General features: G+C 36.1%; 1 protein-coding gene across 1 annotated transcript in view; it reads left to right on the top strand.

Moving 5' to 3' along the window:
- Positions 1–1,399: 1,399 nt before the first annotated feature.
- LOC118015724 (doublecortin domain-containing protein 1-like) overlaps positions 1,400–23,807 on the top strand; it is a 27,240-nt gene continuing 4,832 nt past the window's right edge. The window contains exons 1-2 of the mRNA XM_035012490.1: positions 1,400–1,466; positions 9,090–9,260. Coding sequence (XP_034868381.1) covers positions 1,434–1,466; positions 9,090–9,260 — 204 coding nt within the window. The 5' untranslated portion in view covers positions 1,400–1,433. The remainder of the gene's footprint in view (positions 1,467–9,089; positions 9,261–23,807) is intronic.

Here is a 23,807-nt window from a genome sequence, read left to right as displayed (position 1 = left end):
TTTGTCAACTCCTTATCTAGTGATTGTCAGAATCACCTAAAGATTTCTGGCCTTTCCCCTCTACCAAGACAGAATCTCTGATACACTGAGCTGTATCACATATCAGTGGATGAAGAGTTTGCAGTTTTGATGCTATTCTTATAGCATATATACATAATTAGATTGAGGAAACCATATTTTTGACTCCCACCCCCATTTTATCTCAAGTATAAGAATGGGTCTTCAGGCAGGATATGGATTAAAGATTCATGTTAACTCAAGCATGATTTGCCAGGCATACAATGGAGAAACATGATTTAAAACAACAACAACAGGGGCCCCTGGGTGGCACAGTCAGTTGGGCCTCCCACTCTTGGTTTTGTCTCAGGTCATGATCTCAGGGTCCTGGGATCGAGCCCTGTGTCGGATTCTGCACTCAGTGCAGAGTTTGCTTGAGATTCTCTCTCCCTCTCCCTCTGCCCCTCCTGCTCATGCTGTCTTTCTTTAGAATACATAAATAAATCTTAAAAAAAAAAAAAGCAACAACAACATTAACAAACAAAACAAAACAAAAAACATGGTCATTATTCTTTATCCTCAATAGGGAGATACAATATGGCAAGTCCATTGCTTAAGAATTGTTAAATATTCTAGTTCAGAAAGTTTTGTATTAGGCTGTTTCTTTCTTTCTACTAATACCAGCTGAGTCAATGTTATTGTGTGAGTTCAGCATTTTTCCTTCATTGAAAATAGCATTTTGTTTCGATGGAGATTATTTAAAAAGAAACACAGAATGGACCACGTTCACCTTTTTATAACGTATGAGTTAGGAGCAGTAGTAGAAGACCTTTCCCTGGCTTTGTAAATGGATCAGGTTGCAGGTAACTGTTCAGGTGTTTAAGATACATAATTTCTTGTCTTGAAATATTATAAATCATTTTGAACCACTCTAGAGTGTTTGAATTGACATTTGCTTTTGGTTTTTGTTCTTGAATTTTTATCCTGATGTAACAGCAGCCAATTTATTCCCTACTGTCAATGAGAAATTTTAATAGGAAATATCAGCCTAATTAAAAAAATTGCTATGCTCATTTTGATAAAATACTTTAAAAAAGTAATCGTTGGTGTCAAATGTCTGCAATTAAGGACCCCCTCCCAAATCATATTTTAGTAAACTTATAAACAATAAAAGTGGAAGTGAAAATTTCAGTGTTAAATGTTTTAAATATAAAAATGTACTTTCAGCTTAATCTAAATGGGGTTCATTTTCATATAAATGTGGGCCAAATTAATTTTAAATCACCTTCCATGATTATGCGAAATTGGTTGTTTGAAGAAATGTTGTAGTTAGGTGTCAATAGGTACCTATTTTCATGCAATTTATTTATTTTTTCTAGTTGAACCTGGCTGTAGATGAACAGAAAGAAAAAATTACTGAAAAAGTAATTCTTTCAATGACAGCAAAGGAACACCATAAGGCACAAGAAGTAAGACACTTACTTTTTAAACTGTATTATAAAATTACAATGAGTGCTAATTTAAAAATTAAAACATATTTTACTTGGGTCTGATAGTGAACCAACTATAGTTATCTGATAGCAACAAAATGAAAAAAATTGGTCAAAACTGGAATCACTTTATCGATATAGGCAGCTTGAAAAATAATTATATGCTTGAAAGAATAAATACTGTAATTTTCTGAAAAATATTTCTGAAAACTTTCTCATAAATTTCTTAAATTAGGAAATTATTGCATGCAAGTTGACTCTGGAAATTATAAAGAATGCTAACATAGGAAAAACATTAAAATCTTATTGAACTTTGACTAAGTATTAGATCTTATTTTTATTTTCTGACTTCTAGAAATGAAATTATTGTTCTGAATTTTAGAAATGCTAACAATGTTATCTCTTATCAAGGAAAAACTATAGTTTACAAATGTCAAGCAATCATAAGCTTCTGTAGGCAATATTGTAATGAAGAACTATTAGAGCAAAGCTTCTTCTCTCCAATGCTCGTGCTGTGAAGTTGACAGCATATTCCATAAATGAAATAATAATAAAAAATTGGTTTCAGACAAAAGGAAAAAATGATTTTTATGTAGGTTCCTGGAATGCAAAAGCATTTAATCTTTCTGAGGAGAGATCATGAATTTGCTAATTCCCAGGTACCATTGTCAGTAAATAAAATCAAAATCATAATCAACTTAAAGAATAAGGTAATGTGAATATTTAAAAATTAAACTTTCATGTAATTCTCTTTCAACACTTTGGCAGGGAAATCTACCCAAGCTTTGGGACTTTAATATTTTCTTGTCATTATGATTGCGTCTGTTCTGCTAACTATGTACGATATGAAAAATGAACAGGTACAATACATCAGATCTTCCTGAGTGAATTCAAATCTTTGAATTAGATACTATGTTAATCTTTGGGACTTATAGATGTCCAATTTTAAAGACTATATTATTAACATAGATTGGTAATCTCAGTAGAGAATATTTCCTAAGAAAAATTCAGTTGAAGAGGTTCTAAGATGTAGCAAATAACAATTGTATAAATTTAAGTTACAGTCTCACTCATTCCACTTAATATTAACAAGTTAAAAGACGAGATTTTCAGTTATAAATTAAAAAAATATTGTCCTCTACTCATTTGGAAAATGTTTTTATCACAGTTGGAGAGTTTTATTACATTTTCACCATAATTTAAATTGAATCTGTCATGAATCTTGATATGGTAAACTTTAAGAAATACAAATAATTATCTCTAGTTTAATGAGTATCATTAAAGTTATACCTATAATAACAAATTATTATTAGAGATTAAATCTAAAATAATCTAAAAGAATGAACAGATTTGATATTTTCTGCCTTTTAAATATAATTATTTTGCTCTTTGATATTTTATGCAAAACTGCAATTTCAGTGGAAATGAAAACTTGAAGTGGCCCAGGGAAATTATCATTATGCTAAATATATCATTTTAAATGCCACCTTGTTAGCAACAGTGGAAATGAAAATTGTCTTTTCTAGAATATCTTGCAGTATTTATGCTTATTTGGTATTTCTTCTTTATTATCATCTTAATGTTTATTTAATATTCATATACTTCAGCGTTCTCATACAGTGCTTTATTTGGTCACATATTTGCTTGATCAGTTATGTCTCAAATATCTTTTGTTTGCTTAAAAAATCAAATACACAATAAAGGGAGTATATGTTGTGTGTTGTGTGTGTGTGTATGTGTGTGTATGTGTGTAATAGTTTCTAAATATATTCTATACACTATGGGAATAATTTCTATGTCATTACTTTGAAAGTGATTATACTAATCTTGATGTGTAATTTCCAGTGTTTGGTTAGAAAAAGTAAGTGACATCAAGTTTTGGTCCTAATTCATATACAGAAATGTGAAATCATGATGGTGAAGAGAAATGAAAAATCTGGGAGGGGAGAATTACTTCAAAATTTATTTTGCCCACAGTTTATTTTTTAGAAAAATATTGTATTTCTAGATATATTTCAAAATCCAAACTAAATATCACAAAATCTGAGATTTGGATTTAGATTTCTGCTGTCTGTGGTTTTATCTTAAGACCATAGACATGATCTTGTTTTATTTCATGTAATTTTTCCACATGAAAACTGGGAATAATAATAATGTATGTTTCATAAGATTACTTTGAGGTGTGTTATGTGTTAAACTACTTTTTGGGAAATGGTTTATTAGAAACGTGTGTATAATTTGTTATTGTTGGTTTAAAAGTTATTCCAGGTTCTCTGGAAAGTAAATACCAAGATAGTATTAAATGTGTATGTATTTTATTAGAAGAAATGCCTATGAGAAAAAATGGAGAGAGCTCTGGGTAAGGCCAGGAGACCTGTCAGACTGAAATGCAGGCTTGAACACAAGTAAAGGAGAGAGGAAAGGAAGACTGGAGGGAAGCCTCTTAGACAGTGGTAGTCTAAGGAAGGTTTGGTGAAGCTGGTGGTGTATCCTTAACCTAAAGTTGTCCTTCAGAGGAGTCCTGTGACTCCCTGAGTTAGATCTACCTCAGTATCCTCAGCCATTGATACCAACTTGGTGATGGATTTCAGAGCACAATAGCTGGGACCTTTGGTTCATTATGCTCCTGTGGTTAGAAGCCTGTGAAGCACATTCTCATTGCTTCCTCAAAATGTATATTTGACATTATTTTTGTTGCCATCAACATAACCTATTGCCAGGTGAATTATAAAGACATTCAAAATGTTTCTATTTTAGGTGAAGGGGATTAAGAGTAACTTACGTTGATGAACACGGAGTACTATATGGAACTGTTGAATCACTATATTATACACTGAGACTAATATAATACTGTATGTAAACTACACTAGAGTTAAAAATTTTTAAAAGTCTCTCTTTTAATCGCCCCTTCCTCCATGAATGTTAGACTCTTGAATAGGCTTAAAGATGGCACATGTAATGGACCTCTGGCTGGAAGCAAGATAAATCTCCTTCTGAGATATTTTCCATCTCAGAAGAGTTCTAGAAGCTATTAAGAAGTTGAGAGTATTTGAAGTGGTGTGAATAAGAGGTGGTACACACTTCAAGTTCCCTGGTAGCTACATTGCAGCCCATCTTTCTAAATCAAGAGATACTTAACTTTGCTCATAGATTCTCATATCTTTTCTAATCTTTGTTCATCAAATCTGGGTTACATTTCTTTTTAACCTAAAAAACACTGTACCCTTGGGCCTGAAAGAAAGAAGAGATTTTAGGAAATTTAAAATACCCATTTTCATCTCCCTGCCCCATTTCTGGTTCTTCTTAATTATGTCATAAATTAGAAAGTTTTTTGGTCTTAAGTTTAAGCACTGACCTGGCTTTGAGACCATTCCCTGTGTGTTGCATGCCAAGATGACATTCCTAGGATAGAGGCTGCTGCCTTTTGTGCTGATTTCAAGTGATAATTTAGTGCAAAGTTCTCTGGAGTCCTCCTTACTAATATAGATGGACTCAAGGCCACACAGCAATCAGTCCAAGAGCTGAACTCATCATTAGAAAAACCAGGAGCTCCTCAAAGCATCATTGCTAATAGCAAAATTACAATATACAGAATGTGTAATTCAGAACATACAACTTCAAAGTGCATACATTTTGGAATGATTAGAAACAGAATAATATTTTATGCTAAATCTAAATCATCTTGAGAATTTAATAAATTCAAGGGTACATGAATATGTCATAAAAACATGACCAAACTACCCAATGTAGGTTTTGAAGCAAAAAAACCTCTATGTTTATAGACAGGTGTGCATTTGCATTCTTTCAGAAGTTGGGCCTTTTTCCTCATCGAATACTCATTTTTTTTTTTTTTGCTACCTTCTGCTCATTTGTCACTCTCCCAAATTCTGTACAAGTGTCACTTCCGTGCTGCATTTCCACGGAGAATGAAGAGTAGAATGTGTAGGCTTTCTGCTGCACAATGAGATGGTGCATTTTTTCAACATATGCATACGTAAGCCTTCTTTTGTGAATGGGACTGATAGGGTCAGATAATGTTTAAAGGGAAAGGCTTTATGTCTCTCAGGCCTCTATGTTTCCACATGGATGCTCCCACACACACATAGATTGAATTATGAACAGACCCATTAATGCTGGGATCACAAAAGGTCAAGTTTTGTCTTCTTTTACCCCTATTCACATTGCCTTTGTAGAGAGAGAGAGAAAAAAAAGGATTTGCAGGAAAAAAAGATTCATGATGAAGAATTTTAAAGAGCATTTTTCCCCTTCTAGCAACATCTGTGATTTGAAAAAAAAATCATATTATGTAAAATAATTCAGGATTATTGTATTACCTACCCAATTTTGGTATATGAGTTATTTCATGTGTAGGGTTATCTTTAAGGGTAATATGTTATCATAATAACTGAGAACAAAATGTAGCACTTTGGGGATAAAAGACCTTATGAATATGTAAAGTAACAAAGTTTTAGTAAGATTGGATAGAAATTTTACCAAAATGTCAATGGCAGGATTCTTGATACATTTTTTCCTATTTTGAGATATGTTAATTTTTGCTAGGGCATCTTTTTTGATAGTTTTAACTTATTTTTTAAAAAAAACAGGTGATAATTGATGTAATTATACTTCACATACATTAACAGATAATCATGGGATGATTGAAAATAGCAAAAATGATAGAGAAATTTTTTGAAGCAACAAAGGATTCATAGCAAATGAAACTTTTAAGGCTTTAACCAATAACCCTTTAGAATGCAAATGACATCATCAATTGTATGGTTGGTTGATTTCTGATGTCACATGAAATCCCCTATCTGTGAAAGGCTATGGATTGTGACAGTAAAACCAGTCATGTATAAAAATGTTCTCAAATCAAAGCCTGAAATTCCATTTTTTTTTTTTTTGGTGGCTCACTATAGTATAAAGTACAGTACATAAGATTGAAGAGAACAGTAATTATTGACTAGCATAATACATTGCATGATACTTAGTATACTTTAAAGACTACATAAAATTAAATCTTTTTGAATCATATGATGCTGGGGCTGAGGATAAGTTCAGAGAGGATCAGTGCTTTGCAGAAATGGCATCTGGAGTCTATGTAAGGCCTTTGGTTCTTGGATTTAAATTTTGTCAACTATAAGAGCAAGTCACTTCGCCTGTTTTGGTCTCTAATTTTGGTATGATAGATATTATTATCCATCATTTCTGAGGATAATACTGGAGGGTAGTGGCGAAGATTAGGCTGGAAACATTGGCTAATTTAATATTGGATTATTTATTATTTCTGTATTTTAAATGTTACAACTTTATAGTAGAATTAACAGTACTATGGAAAGCACAGAAATTCATTCCAGAAAGTAGAAAAGGTTTTTAATCTTGAATACCAAGCTAAGGAAGCAGGGAGCAACTGGAGGGTTCAATATGCTATTGGAGGTAGATTAATTCGGTGGAGGTGGCAGGATGAATTTGAGGTGGAGAGACCAGGGACAGAGAGACCACTCTGTAGGTGTTTTGGTACTGAGGGGGAAAGGATGAGGAGATGAGGGCTTGGACCAGAGTATTACTTGTAAGAAAAGGAAGGAAGGAGAAGAAATATATGAATTTGGAAGAAGGGTTGGCAAACTACAGTGGTAGGGCCAAATTCAGTCTATTGATTATTTTTCTAAATAAAGTGTTATTGGAATACAGTCACATCCACTTGTTACATGTTATCTGTGGCTGCTTTCAAAATACAATTGCAGGGTCAAACAGTTTTGATGGAAACCTTATGGCCCACAAAACTGAAAATATTTATTATCTGTCCCTTTTAGAGAAAAAGTTTGCCAGTCCTTAATGTAAGAGAAGGATTTTTTAAAGGGACTAGATGAGAGGAACCTGGGTGGCTTAGTCGGTTAAGCATCCAACTCTTGATTTCAGCTCAGGTCTTGATCTCAGGGTCCTGAGTTTAAGCCCTGCATTGGGCTCCATGCCTGGTGTGGAGCCTACTTAAAAAAAAAAAAAAATTAAAGGGGCGCCTGGGTGGCTCAGTCATTAAGTGTCTGCCTTTGGTTCAGGTCGTGGTCCCAGGGTCCTGGGCTCGAGCCCCACATTGGGCTCCCTGCTCCATGGGAAGCCTGCTTCTCTCTCTCCCACTCTCCCTGCTTGTGTTCCCTCTCTCGCTGTCTCTGTCTGTCAAATAAATAAAATCTTAAAAAAAAAAAATTAAAAAAAAGAAAGTAAAAAAATAATAAAGGGACTAGATGATTGATGACATAGGGACAAATTAAAGAGATATGGAAGACCAAAGAAAAATAGGAATCATTTAAATTAGCTTGTTTATATGCACATAATGCTTCTAAAGTTCTTGGGGAAAGCTAAATGTCATTAAAGTGTATGTGTGTGTGTGTGTGTGTGTATGTATATATATAACAATATATGATCTTGATAACAATATATAACAATATATGATCTTGAACTAACTAGGTAGAGTAGAAAAATTAATATTCAAGTTATATGGATAATAGTACAAATTTGCTTTCATTGACTTCTCGGAATCATCTGTAGAAGGGATAGAAATTATGGATAGAACATCAGAGTTGAGTACAGACTGGGACAAATACCATATTTTCAGTTGAAAGAGAAAAAGAGGATGAGATGTCTGTACAAGGGATACTCTTGGAGAAAGTTTTCCCATTTTTTACTATGGACATAGAAGTGAGACAGAGAATTTAGGTAGCAAATAATTTCAAATTTTTATCTGCATTATGTGAAGTAAGGGTAGGGATAGGAAAGATAGACTGAGAAAAACAATTAAAACTTGATATGCAGAAAACATCTAGATTTAAAAAAGAAAATACTATAATAATATAATGTGCACTAGGCACATTACTATAGGTTAGACATTGTGTCATTCATTCTGTAATCTTATTTAATTCTTAATATGATAAGGCTGTTATTATTCTTCATTACAGATAGGGTTTTATTACCTGCTCACAGTCTATAAGTCAGTAAATGGAAGAGCCATGATTTTTAACGCATTATTTCAAAAGCCCGTGCTCTATTCAAAGTCATTCATAATGCTAGATGGGTCTAATTTAATCACTTTAAGGGGCCACAAATAAAGTGAATTTCTGCTTTTAATCTCTTTTGGTCACTACCATATATCAACTAGTGTTTGTGTAAGAATCCAATCTATTAGAGAAAACATAAATTTACATAACACAGTGTTCATATAATAAAATTAAATATTGCCAGTAGTACATATATTGGATTAATTGAAGTCTTAGGAAGACTTTATTCTGTTAAGCAGTTTAGGAGTCCTTTGCAAACTTGTCAGGTGCCTGTTTCTTCTCATACCCAGAGACATTTTTTATTCAACATTTGTAAATGGCTATCTATTCCATATGAGTGAAGTGCAAAGGTTATAAATTTTCCCATAAATAAAATGAGCTGATGAAGGATGCGTATCTCTTCTGTTCTCTTTACTTGAAGATAGCTCTATACTCAGATTCTTATACTGAAGTCATTTTCCCTCCCATCAAACTAGGTACTCAAAGATCTAATAAGTGTGACATCAACAATTACTTCTTGCTAACAACCCTTGTAATTTAACCCCTTCAGGTGAGCAGGCTGATTGATGAATTGCAGACAGCTATCAAAAGTAACAGAGGTCATCTCTCTAAACTTGGCCCCCAATTACAGGCTGAGCAGGAGCAATTCTCCTCTTATGTCTACCAACACATTAAAAGCCTTCCAGCAAACACTCTTATCCCAGGAGACCTGCAGCTCAAGGTGGGTGTCATTCTGCAACTCTCACTGGGTTCAGCTAGAGATGAAAACACTCTGCTCCATTTGAAGACCCTTCTAACAATGCCACTCAGCTTGAATTTCTTTTAATGTTGTCTTTCTCAAACCAGAGTTTGGCTTACAAGTGCTAATACTACCATTCAGGGAGTATGCTTTAAAAGAAGAAACCTAGAGGCATTTGAAAAGTGGATTTATAAACTTTAACTGTTTTCAACTCAGAAAAGTAATTTTAATGAAGATATTTAATCATGTGAACATTGCATACTTTTCCAAGAAACATATATTTTTAACAGGAGTCACCCAGTATTTCAGTTTTAAAAAAATAACTTATTTAGAGAAATGGGAAAGGCTTTAATAATTGACAGACAGTGGCAACAGGAATTAGAGGTGAAAGGCCAGGTGACTGACTGATGTTCAAACTACATTTCCAAGGAAAAGGATCTGTATTGGATAAGTATGACACATATCTGAGTTCCCTTGGTAAAATCAATACTTAAGAATATACTGGGAAAAAAGGTGAATTGGTTATTTGTCGGGACAAGGTGGCTAAATGTCCTAGGCTACTTTTGCTGTTGCATCTCTGGAAGAGAAAAAAAGTAACTCATACTTGGTTAAAGTGGATTAAGTACTGAAAGTTACAGAATTTAAATACTTTTGTTTATCGTAATCGAGTATCCTCAAGTTAATGTTAAGTTAATGTTAAGTAATGTCAAGTTAATGTTGTTCTAATAATTTCACATCCCACATTTCGAGAGAAAAAAAATTGAATTACTCAATGGATGGCCTTTTTTTCCATTGAAGGAACAAACTATTACAACTCATCATTTTCTTTTGATTATATTTATATTTTTGAATGTGATAACATTCAAAGTAATTATATTTTGATCAGTCTTTATTTCTATAATTCCTCTTTCTTAATATTCAGTTTTAGTCTACAAATATAAACTTTATATTGTAATTATGAACATCATATTTTCTATCTATAATTCTTTAAAATGACATTCCCATGTTTGCATTTGGAATGAGAATACTACCATGCAAAAATTGACCTTTGGGGAAATGTAATTCCACAATAAACATGATAATTTATTTTCCATAGTCTGCTAGTCAGCCAAAGGTTTAGGAAGTGATGTTCAAGACATCAAGGTCAAGGGCTCTGATCATCCAGTAGCATTTTTCTTTTCCTGATTTCTGACTTGGTTACAGATCTATTCCAACATTTTGCAAAGTACTTGCTATTGATTAAGAGAGGAGCTAGGTGAGGGAGCATGTTTGCCTTAATACCATTTATCCCCATTCATTTGTATCAGCAACCATCATATGTCCTGGAAAAAAGAAAAGTTTTTTTTTTTTTTCTCACAAGTTTGTTGCATATTTCTGAATAATTTTTATCACATGTTCACATTAGCACATGGGCTTGACAGCAAATATTTAACTTTAGGATCTGAGTTACTACTCTCATATATTTCTTTTTTAATATGCTTCATAATTCTTTCCATACTAGCAAACAGAAGAGGAAATATATATATGCAAAGAAACCATCTTCTTGTGTTTGTTTAGACTCCCTTTATTGTCCAATATAGTAGCCCCTAACCACATGTAACTATTTAAATTTAAATTAATAAAAACTAATTAAAATGAAAAATCCAGTGCCTCCATTCATATGCCCAGGACTTTCCTGATTGTAGCACTGAAAACCTCACATCCAGGAAGTCTCTCAGTCCCAGGCAAAACAGAATGGTTAGTCATCCTAGTCTTAGATATCTGAGTTCCCTCTCCCTACTCCCAAGACATCCTCCGTCTTTATCATTCTTTTCCCATGAAGTACTCAGCTTCTCTCCTTTCTCCCCAATTTTCCCCTTTGGAACATCCAATTTCTCTCAGGCAATAAATTCCTTTTCTCATATTCCAAGAAACCTGGACATCAGCCCCATCAGGCTTTAGCATAGACCACTGGTCTTTCAATCCTGGCTGCCACATTAGAATCATCTGGAGACCTTTTAAAAAACAACTGAGGGTTGCTGGAGTGGAGGGGAGTAGGAGAGTTGGGGTGGCTGGGTGATGGACATTGGGGAGGGTATGTGTTGTAATGAGCACTGGGAATTATATAAGACTGATGAATCATAGACCTTTACCCCTGAAACAAATAATACATTATATGTTAATAAAAAAGAAATCAAGTGTTTGAAAAAAACAAACAAAAAAAACCCCCCAAAATATCAGTGCCCCCACCTCCAGAGGTTGTTTTTTTTTTTCTTTCCTTTTTTTAAAGATTTATTTATTTTTATTTTAGAGAGATAGTAGAGAGAGAGCATGCAAGCAGGGGTAGGGGAAGGGTGTAGGGAGAGGGAGAGAGAGACTCTCAAGCAGATTTCCTGCTGAGTGCAGAGCCAATGTAGGACTTGATCTCACGACCCTGAGATCGTGACCTGAGCCTAACACTCAACCGACTGAGCCACCCAGTCATCCCCAGAGGTTTTGATTTAATGAGTTTGATAAGCTGAATCTTGCTTCTACTGGTTGAGACTGCTGATTGTTAAACTTTCAGGAATTTTGTAAGCCAGTTGTTAAATACAGCCATAATTAAAAATTATATAAACTTAAAATTAAGTAGGTCACATTAAAATCAAAGGTAATAGTCTTCACTTCCTAATTATTTTATTACGTTTTACTGTTACCTATTCTCTTTGAAGTCATTTATGCCTGTCATGTTTGTTTCATAGAAACACTATATGATGGTGTGCTACTGTGCATCTCTTCCAAAGTTTGTATTCAGTGATGGCTTGTAGTAACTTGAACTTGTTGGGAATACATGTTTGGACTGATGGAAAAGAAACTGAGATCTGTAATTTTCTAAACCAGTTCTTATGTCTGAAATAGCCAGATAGTAGTGATAAAAACGGACTAGCAAAGCATATCGCAAATATTCAGAACTGCAAATTTTAGAATCGAGACCTTTTTCTGTACTTCCTCCTCAGTGGGGGAGAACTTGCTAATTCCAGCTGAAGAGATACTGAGCAAAGGCCACAGCATGCCATCCTTTGTTAATTCCAGAATCCATTTGTATCTGTTGTCTGGCCAAACTCTGGTTTCCCGTGGGCTGTGGGTGAGCTGCCCTTCCTTGAAGCAACATCTCCAACACAGTTACCTCTGACTTACTGTGGCCAAGACCCTATCTTCTGTGGTTATGAACAACTTTATCCCACCTTACAGTGTGTCCTATGTAGAGTATTAGATGATATATCAATAAAATGTTTTCTATTTATAACTCAAAGGCATGGCTCTAGTGAAACTTACTTATCCCCTTTTCTATCCATTTTGATCTTAGAAAAGTGCCTGATTAATAAAATAAATTGGGATGATCATCTTTCTAATTTTCTGTTTGATGATATTGATATTGATATTCACTCTGTTGAATATGTATGTATATGTATATTACACATCTATGTTTATATACATATGCACATATGTGTGTGTGTGTATGTATATATATACACACATATCCATGGCTCAGCTTTAAGAACCAAAATAATGGATGGTGTTGTCATCATCTTCTAGAGCAGTGGCTCTCAACTATGGGCTGAAGGCCAGGTATGATTCAAAATCATGGTTGTCTTCTCCTCTTCACTGAGGTTCTCATCCTCATTGTATCTTTCATTGATAACTTAGAAATAGGAGCTTTTGGTTAGTGACTAAGGTTAGCTTTTGGTTAGCTTTTGAGGTCGCCTCTCAAAAGGACATACTCTGTATTCCATATAGCCTCAGTCCCATTTGTGCAATTACATGGCATGGTACAGTACTGAGTTTAAATGGACATAAAAACAAAAAGACTGAGAACAACCTAAATGTCCATCCCTGGTATGGGAAAATTTCCTGTAAAAAAATTGAAAACATAACAATATTAGGGAAATTTTAAGAAAAAGTTATGTCACTCATAATCACGTTATTTATTATATGACCATTCTCACTTGTGCATATCATTTCCATATGCATTCATTTGCTCTATGTAGTCATAACCACAGTGTGCTTTTTTTTTTTTTTTTTTTTAATTCTGGTACACTCTCTTGCCTTCACATCATAGGACCTTTTTGGTTGATGAAATCTTACTGTTTTTAGCTTTAGTAGTCACACTCAGTGTGCACCATAATTTATGAAGTCCTTCAGGTTTTTGGAGTTATTGCTTACTAGTCCAAACCTTCACTTACCTTACATCCTCTGTCAATACTACACCGCCCCCGCCCCCCCAGCCACTTTGAGAACATCTGCTATAGCCATGGCTCAATGACTTCTGCTTTTCCAGTCCTGTTCTTCCTTGCAACTCCCCCTCTTCGTCCCCATGGAGATGCTGTCAGAAATGTTAGCGTTTCCCTGGGAGAGCAGGAAAGAAAGGACTGATAGGAAAGGGTATTAGCAAAGCTTTAAGGGATGGTGGGTGGAAAAACTAGAAGGAAGTTGGGTGATTGTGACAGAGAATTGATGAACAAGAATGTGGGATGTATGAGTGGGTGGGAGACAGCACAGGGGAAACGAGGGGAAGATGGGTACAGGGAAGTCTTTTCACTAGAATTAGTGCTTTTCACACACAATTGGTCAATAATGCTCCGTGGGTTGCCTTCCATTTGCTGTCAGTGGAGGCAGATCCAGTTTCTGTGAGGTCTAGAGCTTATATAATTTGGGGGGAGAGGAACCTATTTAAAATTAGGCCTGAAAGTGGATATTTATTTAGATTGAGAAAGTAAATCACAACAAATTCATGGAGGGTTGGAGATTTAGACCCTTTCTTTTGAGACTTTTTTTTAGTTTTTCTCAGAAGTACTTACATGGAAATACTCCTTAAATGCTAGCGAGTTGCTGGCTTCCCCTCCCTACTTATAATAATCTATAGCTCCCAGCAACTTCGATACTCTCGGGGCTGGAGCAAGTAAGGGTCCTGAAGCTTAATCGTCATTAACTTTACATGAATCCACTCTGGTCGTGAGCAAGGGAAATATGGTGGAATCTAGTAACCAAAACAAAAAAAAGATTGAGACGGCTGTGATTTGGAGATCTTTAGCCTTTCTATTTTTACGTTGTTTGCCCTATGTAGTCATAACCACAGTGTGCATTTTTGTTTTTGTTTTTGTTTTTTGGTTTGGTTATAGTGTTCTCTCACAGCATAAATAAATTTAAGCTTTGTTAAAGGGATAATTCAGAGATTTATTTTTAAAACAATATCTTGGTCCGACATCTAGTTCATCTTCTGGGTTGTATGGTATGCATCTAACAATTTGTATTCTGCCAGTGACAGAAAGACAAATTTCAGTGAAGAGTGCAGTAAATCCACACATTATCAAATACATACTGCCTGCAAGGCATTGTCCTAGGTACTGTGGGAAGACGCAGAGAAGCCCAGAACACCCTCGTGGCCCATGTCCATGATTATTTTCGTACAATTAGAGCCATGTGACACCTTTTGAAGACAATGAAACTAAGGTGTGGATTTTCTCAGCTTTTTACTACAACTTTATCATTCTAATTCACGGGCTTGTTTATCTTTAGAAAATGGGATAATTTGATAACAGAAAAGATGCTAACTTTTATCTGCAATACCCTCCTAGCCTTCCCTATGCTTTGGATATCTGAATTTGGATTTAGGTATTTGAATTTGGAATTTCTCTACCAGTGGCACAAGAGCACCATGAATCCATTTGAGATTTATGTCCTATTTGGTGGTCATTTAAAAAGAAGTTTAAAGTTTTCTGACCGTATGTATTAATAGAAAATTCATTTAAATATTTAGGAATCAATGGAGCAATTAAATGAATAGAAGGAGACAGCTGAGGTTATCCACAAAAGAGTGGCAAGATAGGTTTTTTGAATGGCCTCATCATTGCATGTGCGTTATGTCTTACTTCCACTGCACAGCCCTTATTTTTGTTTTTCTGTTTAACCCACTTTTCCCAGATATGTATTTGTAATCCCTGAGCTGCTCTGTTATCTCACCTACATTATTTGAATAAACATTGGAAAAACAAATTCGGGATATGCGTTAAGTACAGATACTAAAACGTTCCAAGATGACATTCATTTTCAAAGGAATTATGATAAGAGTGGAAAAACTGGAATATTCAAGGTCATTGTTATGATTTTAAGAACATTCCTTAAATGTTGGGCAAAATATGATGGAGATTATCAGTTTTTATATGTGGATTTTATCATGGTAGGCAAGTGTTGGACTGCTCATTTTAAAGGCAAAGGAACTTGAGATCCTATGAATGCCTTCCAACATCTCATGGGATAATTATTAGCAGTAGGCACGGAAACTGCTCATCTACCCTACTTTCCATTTTTAATTTCTTTGCTTGCTGGCTGGCTGGCTTCCTCTCTCTCTCCTCCCTCTCTTTCTCTCTTTTTTCTTTCATCTTTCTACTGTTGGGGGGAAATGCCAGTGTACTCACCTCAGCCTATTTCCTGACAGGCATTTGCAGCCAGGTGTAAATCTCTATGCACAGGAAGAAACAATCTTCCCTCCCTAGACCCGCTGAAGAGAGAAACTGCGTCTGTTTCAAAATCAGGGAAGAGCAATTGGTCGGGGTATCAGCTCCCATGCAGAGCTGGTTGTAATGAGACCAGCTTTCCTTGCACAGTCCTGACAGCCTTGAAGGTGCCCAGAGAATTGCCAGGTGGGCAGTCAGCAGGGAAAGTCCACAGGCCAGAGCTGGATTACTGTCCCAGCAGTTACCCAGACTAAATGCAACCACTGAACCTTACTGCTGTAGGCACGTGCGCTCTCTCTCAGGGAGATTGTCCTTCTCCATAGCAGTTAATTTGTTTTTACCTCTCAATTAGCTTTTTCGCAGAGTGTTTGAGATGATCAAGTCGTTGAGATTCTCTTCCTACATATGCTCCCGTCCCCTGAATTACCCACTGACATCTATGTTAGCCCAACTCACCATGAATATTATCAAGTGTCAATTCATCATCTGAACATAGAAATGAATACAGATTTTCTAATAAGTGCAAATGAAGTGATACATTTACACCTACTTAAGATTCTACGTACAATTTCAATAATGTTTTATGATAAAAATGGATTACATATTAAAATAAAAATGGACTGCCATAGATGGCAAACTTTTGTATAGGTTTTAGTTACCCAGTGTACTTATTCATATTAAGGGGATAATTAAATTTATAGGCGTATTTGGTATATTCTAAAAAGACACTGAATAGCATTAAAAACATGTACTCTATCCAAAGATGAGAATATGATTTCTGAGGCTGAGAATTTGGGGAAATCTGATGATTTAACTCATATTTAATCTCTTTTTAAGATTTTATTTATTTATTTGAGAGCGAGAGAGAGAGAGCACGAGTGGGGTGAGTAGCAGAGGAAGAAGCAGGCTCTCTGCTGAGCAGGGAGCCTGATGAGGGATTTGATCCCAGGGCTCCAGGATCATGATCTGAGCCAAAGGCAGACACTTAACTGACTGAGCCACCCAGGCGCCCCTAAGTCATATTTAATCTTAAAATGTTCGTTTCCCCTAGTGAAACAGAATTTGGGGGATGTGACTATGTTTTTCTCATCAAAAAGAAGTCCTTATTTTCTTTTAAAAGAAATATATTGATCTCAGGAGCTTCCAAAAACCTTAATTTACCAAGCTCTGATATATAGTATATCATATTATACCCAACTACTGACAGGACCTGCATACCTGATACTTTAATCCCAATTAAATATAATTTTAGGCGCTAAATTAATTTAGACAAAGTGAGATCCTTGTTTCGTTTCTTCTTGAAACGTCCTCATGTAAAAAGGGCTTATTGAAATTACTTAGCTTAGGACATGACAGGCAAGCACATTTGCCTTGCCACTGTCATCTAGATAATTTTGAACATTTTCATATCTTGAACTTGGTGAGAATTGTAATTGGATACAAAAAAAATATTTTTGTAGACCATTCGCCTTGTTTTGGAAATTTTATTTTGCCAATAGACACAGAAAAATGGGATGGGAGAGAAGCTCTTTAAAGGAAATATTATAACAAAACAATGAAATGTGACTTTAATTTTTAAAAAGATTTATTTATTTATTTTAGAGTGGGGGAGGGCCAGAGGGGTGAAGGAAGAGAGAATCTCAAGCAGACTCCACGCTAAGTGGGGAGCCCTTTGCAGGGCTCTATCCCACAACTCTGAGATCATGACCTGAGCTGAAATCAAGAGTGGCTGCTCAACTGACTGAGCCAGCCAGGTTCCTCTGAAATATGACTTTAAATGCTTAAAGGCAGGGGAATGCAGTCCTGCTCCTAGTTTAACTGTGGAGCCTATCCTGGCCATTTTGCACGCCTCTCCATCCTCGGCCTCTGTTGGTTTTTATCCACCCCCACGCCCTGAATCCCCAATTTAGACTGTCAGGTGCCCCATGTTCTCATTTACCACCTTTTTTCAAGATTTACTCTTGAAAAGGGCATGCCATACTTTCTTTCAAGCTAAGATAGTTTACAAAAAAAAATCTTTCTTAGATTAAAATTCTTTTTTGGAATCTACTATATAAATGAAAGTAGGATCTACCCTATTTAAAACCAGGATGGTGGCTGCCCCAATAGACTCACTCATCAGGTTTGTTCTCCCACATAGGACCACAGACCTCCCCATTCTTGCCCTCCGACTCCCAGCCCCACCCCAAGCCTGTTGAGGGATTCCAGAGAGCCGAGATTGAAAATCACAGCCTCAAAGGATCAGTAACCTATAAGGCTGAATATCATTTCCTCTGTGGTATTTTAATTATGACAAAGGAGTAAATCTCTAAGTGGCATTTCAAGTATTGACAAGTTGGTGGGAGAGATATTGTTGGGATCAGAGTCTTGGCTCTCACGTGAAATCCTACCCTACAGGTAGTCACCCAATTTATTTCTGCTAAATGGTGAGCTCTGCTTCAACTTAGGAAATTTAAAGGGTCTCTTTTAAAATAATTTTTTTTTTCTTAGGTATCCCTTTAATGGGCTTTTAAATATTATTTGTCTTTTGGTCCAGATACCATTTAGATTGATAAAGTTTAACAACTATATAATTTGTTTTCACTTAAGTTTATTTTCATTTCCTGGGACAAAACATACTGGCTCCTTACCTGTTAAACATAGTTAAAGATATCTGTTAGGCACTAAAACACTTTTTCGTGTATGTAGTATAAACATACTAATTCATTATTAAGTTTTCATTGCCTGAATCCCATAATTTTAATATTTGCTTTGTGGTTATCACTTTATCTGAATATTTAAGTTAGACATGTTTACTGTTTGATTTATAATATACATTTGAGAAAATATAGAAAACGTGAATATTCCAAAAAATTATCTTGCAAGTTTATAAACATGAAAAACGTAACAGTACATTTATTTGATTTAATGTACACATAATGTTAATTCAGCAAGAGTTGATTTTCTATCTCCAAACGTGATTTTGAATTCTGATTAGATACAGATTTTTTTCATGGCTAATTAGCGTCTCACATAAGACAGATATTTCATTTTAATTTTCATGTTCTTTGACTTAGGTTAAAAAACCCTCTTACTGTAAAATACTTTTCTGTGCCCTTAAAATTTCATATTAAGTTTCATCTTATGATAGTCTCTAATACTAGATGTAAGAGTGAACTTGGATGTTTATAATTAAAAACACCATAGGATTTGATTTCTGAGGATCTCCTTACCCCTTATGAGTAGATTTGCCCCGGGGCGAGTCATTTAACCTTTGTGAGACATCCCTGTAAAATGTAGTTGCTTTGAGTATTGAGTGATTTCACGTGTGTGATTGTGCACCCTGCACTCTGGACGGCCAGGCGTGTGTGCAGGGGAGGCCTGCCACAGTGCCAGAATCCCCTCTTTAAGACTGAGATACCCACCCCTCAGCTGCCGTAGCTATATCCTTATTGGGCAGTTGCCCTCCCGGTAAAGGACCTGCGTTTCCCAAGACTAGGCCCAACATCCTGAGGGCAGGCTGCAGCCAACATCTGTTTCCCACACAGTGCAAAGGCGGGGCTCCCTTGCCTCAGTTCTGGATGACTCTGAAGGGCTGGCCATTCCAACCCTAGGGCTCCCACCAGAGGCCTCTGTTGCAACTACATCACAGTTCACCTTCATCTACCCACTCCCAATTTCCTCACTCCCTCACCGGTGTCGCCCTAGAGAAGGCTCCTCGGTACACTTCCTGTGAGTAAATCTTGGCCTCAGAGTCTGCATTCTGGGGATCACAATCCAAAACAATGTGTAAGTTAACCTTGTTTCAACATATTTAATTATATCTGCCTGAAATATACCAAGTACTTTTGTGTGGCTATTTTTTTAAATTTATTTATTTGAGACAGAGAGAATGAGAGAGAGCACATGAGAGGGGGGAGGGTCAGAGGGAGAAGCAGACTCCCCGCCGAGCAGGGAGCCCGATGCGGGACTCGATCCCGGGACTCCAGGATCATGACCTGAGCCGAAGGCAGTCCCTTAACCAACTGAGCCACCCAGGCGCCCTTGTGTGGCTATTTTATATTCCTGTTCTTACTGGCCCTCTAGTAGTAAATCCTGTTCCTGTACAGCCTCCCAACTTTTGGCAACACACTGCAGTGTCATTTTCTTATTATTGCCTCTTGAGGGCACTGTACCCATGACAGCATAGGTATTTTGAAGCTTTGGTATTTGGCCTTCTACTCACACAGAAGAGCTTCCTGGGTGGTCTGCCCAGCGGTTATGGACAGTCTGGGAACCTGCTGTTGCTCCACAGCTAGCTCTTAACCAGACTTATAGTATTAAAGGCTGGATAGTGGCACTGAACTAGACCTTATACAAGTCCTTAAATAGATATGATGGATGATGCCGGGCAAACCTGTCAAAGAACCACATTAGGTCAAAACGCATTCAGGTCATCTTTCCCCATAAGGTTTAAGTTTTGGTCACTGTATATACAAATAAAATTCCTTTAGTACTTCATTGATATTTTTCTGCCTTCACAAATACTGCATATGAACAGTTATATTTAATTTGATTTATTTATACCCATAGACACAGACAACATATTTCAGAAATACTAGCCTAGCTACAAATTTTATTTCCCAAATAAATACACAAATAAGCAAGTAAAATTACTCAGGAATGAACAATAGAAATGGACCATTTCTCACCATGTTCACTGTTACTACTCTGATTTGAGCCACCATCATCCACTCTTTAGATTGCTGTTACTCCCTGCAGTATATACTCTCTGCCCAGCAGCCACAATAATCCTTTTAAGTTAGATCCTGTTTTTGCTCTGCAAAGATTCCCCATTTCCCTGTCAATCCCTAATCCTCTGACTTCATGTTATTTACTCTCCATCTCCCTCTACCACCCTTAGTCTTCTTGCAGTTCTTAGAACATACTGGCCATATCCCTGCCTTAGTTTCTTTGCTCAAGGATCTCCCTCTGCCTGTAATGCTCTTCTCCCAGCCTATCTGCTTGGTTAACTCACCCTGCCCAGTCCAATCTTTCCTCTCTTGAAGGCCTGTTCTGGTCATCCGCTTCATATGGTGTTTGCCATACCCATCACACTCCCTGATCCCAGACCCTATATCCCCTGCCCTTTTTTAGATAGCACTTACCACCTTCTAACAATCTCAGGGGTGCATTTACCATGACCCTAATGAAACTTAAGCTTCAGGGTTCCTTCCCTGCATAGGCCCCTTCCAAAACCCTGGGGGAAACACCAGCAATGGGTGTACCTGGCCAAGTGTTCCTGTAAAATTTGCAAATCTATCTTAACTGTGATTGGTTGAGACTATCGTCTGTTTCTACTCCAACTTCCTCTCCTGTCAAGTTTTCCCTTGTACCAACTGGTGTTGAAGTGGCTGCAAACATTTTTGAGGTCTGGCAGGGGGATATTGAGTTGGGGATACATTTAGTTTGGGTATAGTGGAATGTAATTAGTGTTTTGCAGTCACTTCCCTGTACATATGGCTCAGTTAGTGCTAGCTGTTCTGATGTGGAAAGAGCTTCCAGGAAGATGGCTACTGCCTGCTGGCCACAGAGTGCATTGCTTTCTGACTATGGACTAGGGTGCTTGGCATCAAAAGTATATAGGTGGTGGAGGAAAAACATGGTGTGAAAATAATAAAGCCAACTATTTGTGGAAATTCTTCCACATTTTACAGCTCATCTTTTAAAGAAAACTGATTAAGGTTTCCTCAAATTTGACATCAATCCTAAATATTTTTATGAAATGGCCAACGAAGTTGTGAAGCTGAGAGAGACTTTTCTTTTTTAAACAACTTTTTTAGATTTTATTTATTTATTTGAGCTCGATCCCATGACCACGAGATCACAACTTGAGCCAAAACCAAGAGTCAGGAGTTTAACTGCCTGAGCCACCCAGGTGCCCCCCCCTTTTAAAAAAATTTTTTTTAGACTTTATTTATTTGAGAGAGAGAGAGAGAAAGAGAGTGGGAAGGAGAGGGAGAGAGAATCCAAAGCACACTCTGCAATGAGCATAGAGCCTGATGGAAAGAGATTTTTCTAATCATTAAAAAAATTTTTTTGATTAACCGTGCTAGAGGGAAGAATTATCTTTCTAGTCTCCTTATAGAAAATGTTACCAAATTATCACATGAAAAGGTGATCAAAGACAATTCAGCTAAAATATGTGTGTTGGATAGTTAATTAATGAAAATATTTTGTAATATTTTTGCTATGTGTGAGCTTTTTAATGTGTGTAAATTGTGATTTCTTTTCTTACTTTAAATGAATATTTTGTATCTAGTTTTACACTTGTAATTTTGCATTCTTTTTGTTAAAGAAGGCACACCAAATTCTATTAAAGTCTACCAAGCTTATATAATTTGATGGTCTTTCTTTAACAAAAAAAAATTAACAATTAGCACTTACAAGACCTGGATGTACCCTGACTATGCTATATAATTTACTTACATGTTCTGTTGCTCAAAAGCAGGAATCTTAGCTCATTGGTGTTTCTTAAGCACCTGAGCAGTGCTTGGCACATGGTGGGCACTCAGTAAATATTTGTTGAGTGAATCAATCAACAACATTACAATAAAACATTGGTATTAATCTAATTTAATCCTGCTTAAGAAAAGTCAATATTGACATGAAGGAGAGTAAAAAGACTGTAGTTCATGGAAAACACTCCTTAAAGCTTTTTACTTGTTGTAACTAATCATAGAGGTAAATTCTTATTCATAGGTATTTTTTTCACTAGTCATTAGCTACCATGTTTTTAAGAGGATCTGGATCACTTTTTTTAAAGTTCTATTATCTTATTCCTTAGGACCCAAGACTAGTCTCAGTTAGTTTTTTCCATCATCCCACTCCAAGGATAAGAATTTAATTCTAGAGCTGTAGGGAGGTGAGGCCATGCAGAGAGCCACTGGGAAGCCAATACAGCAGTCGTTTTTCTTAAGCCAAGGATCAGGCAGCAGGAAAATAAAAGTAGACTATTTTTTAAATTTTCTATATCTAGTCAATCACAGAAACTCTGTTTAGAGAGTAATCTTTGTTTAGACATTGGACAGTAGAAGTAAAAATACTTCTCATGCAAAGGAAGAAAAAAATAAATACTTGGATTTTAGAAAAATGAGCATAGTAATGAAGACCCTAAAAATGAGAGGTGGGCCTTAAGAAAAGTAGCATCTCATAGCATTTCATCTTAGGGAATTTTTATTTTTGTAAAAATACAGAAAACAATACATTATACAAATGACTACTGGAGTATATAGGTGGTGGAGGAAACTCTGTTCTTCTTTCACTTAAACACCTAAACTTTTACTTAAACTCTAAAACACATGTACATTTTTAAATGCCCTTATAGGGATTTTTGGAGACCAGAGCCTTGTTTGCTTGTTTGTTTGTTTTTGAGAACACTTCTGGATATAGAAGGACAGACTTCTTACTGGTAGTGAAGGAAGCAGTATGCTAATGAAGGTCTTAGATTTTGGCCAACTCCTCTTTGCTTTCTCAGTTTGGCAGTGAGCACTCACACTGCTCTTTTCTAGAACATAATTTTCTGCACTCTGATTCCACATCTAGCAAGTCTTGACAAAGGAACATCAGTAAATTCCCCAAACTGAGCTTTGGTCAACGCTAACTTTGCAGAATGCGCAACATCCAGAATTGTGACCATCCTTACCAAATGTCCCTGTTGTTTAAGAGCTCTTGTTCCAGGTGAGGGCTCTGAAGAGGTTGTTGGGAGAGTAAGATTCTCCACCCACATTATTTCCCATGGGTTTTCAGGCAACCCTGGGTTGGGTTTATAAAGTTCTTTGCAAAAGTAGACGGATTTCTTGCTCAGAATTGTATATGTACTCAGAAAAGAAGTTTTAAAAAAATCCTGGTTAACAAAAGATCTAGAGGGTAGAGAATATCAATGTACCAAGGCTGATAGCTGTACTATCTCCGCGGACTATCAGCACGATAAAAAGCACTGAGTAGAAAAGCACCTACAATTCTTGAACATTATTACTCTTTTTTAAAAATCTTTCTTTCTTTCTTTCTTTCTTTCTTTCTTTCTTTCTTTCTTTCT

The sequence above is a fragment of the Mirounga leonina genome, unplaced genomic scaffold, assembly GCF_011800145.1.
Source record: "Mirounga leonina isolate KUSES-001 unplaced genomic scaffold, KU_Mleo_1.0 Mir_166, whole genome shotgun sequence".
Classification (NCBI taxonomy): Eukaryota; Metazoa; Chordata; class Mammalia; order Carnivora; family Phocidae; genus Mirounga; species Mirounga leonina.
This window is presented reverse-complemented; position numbering and strand designations above follow the sequence as displayed.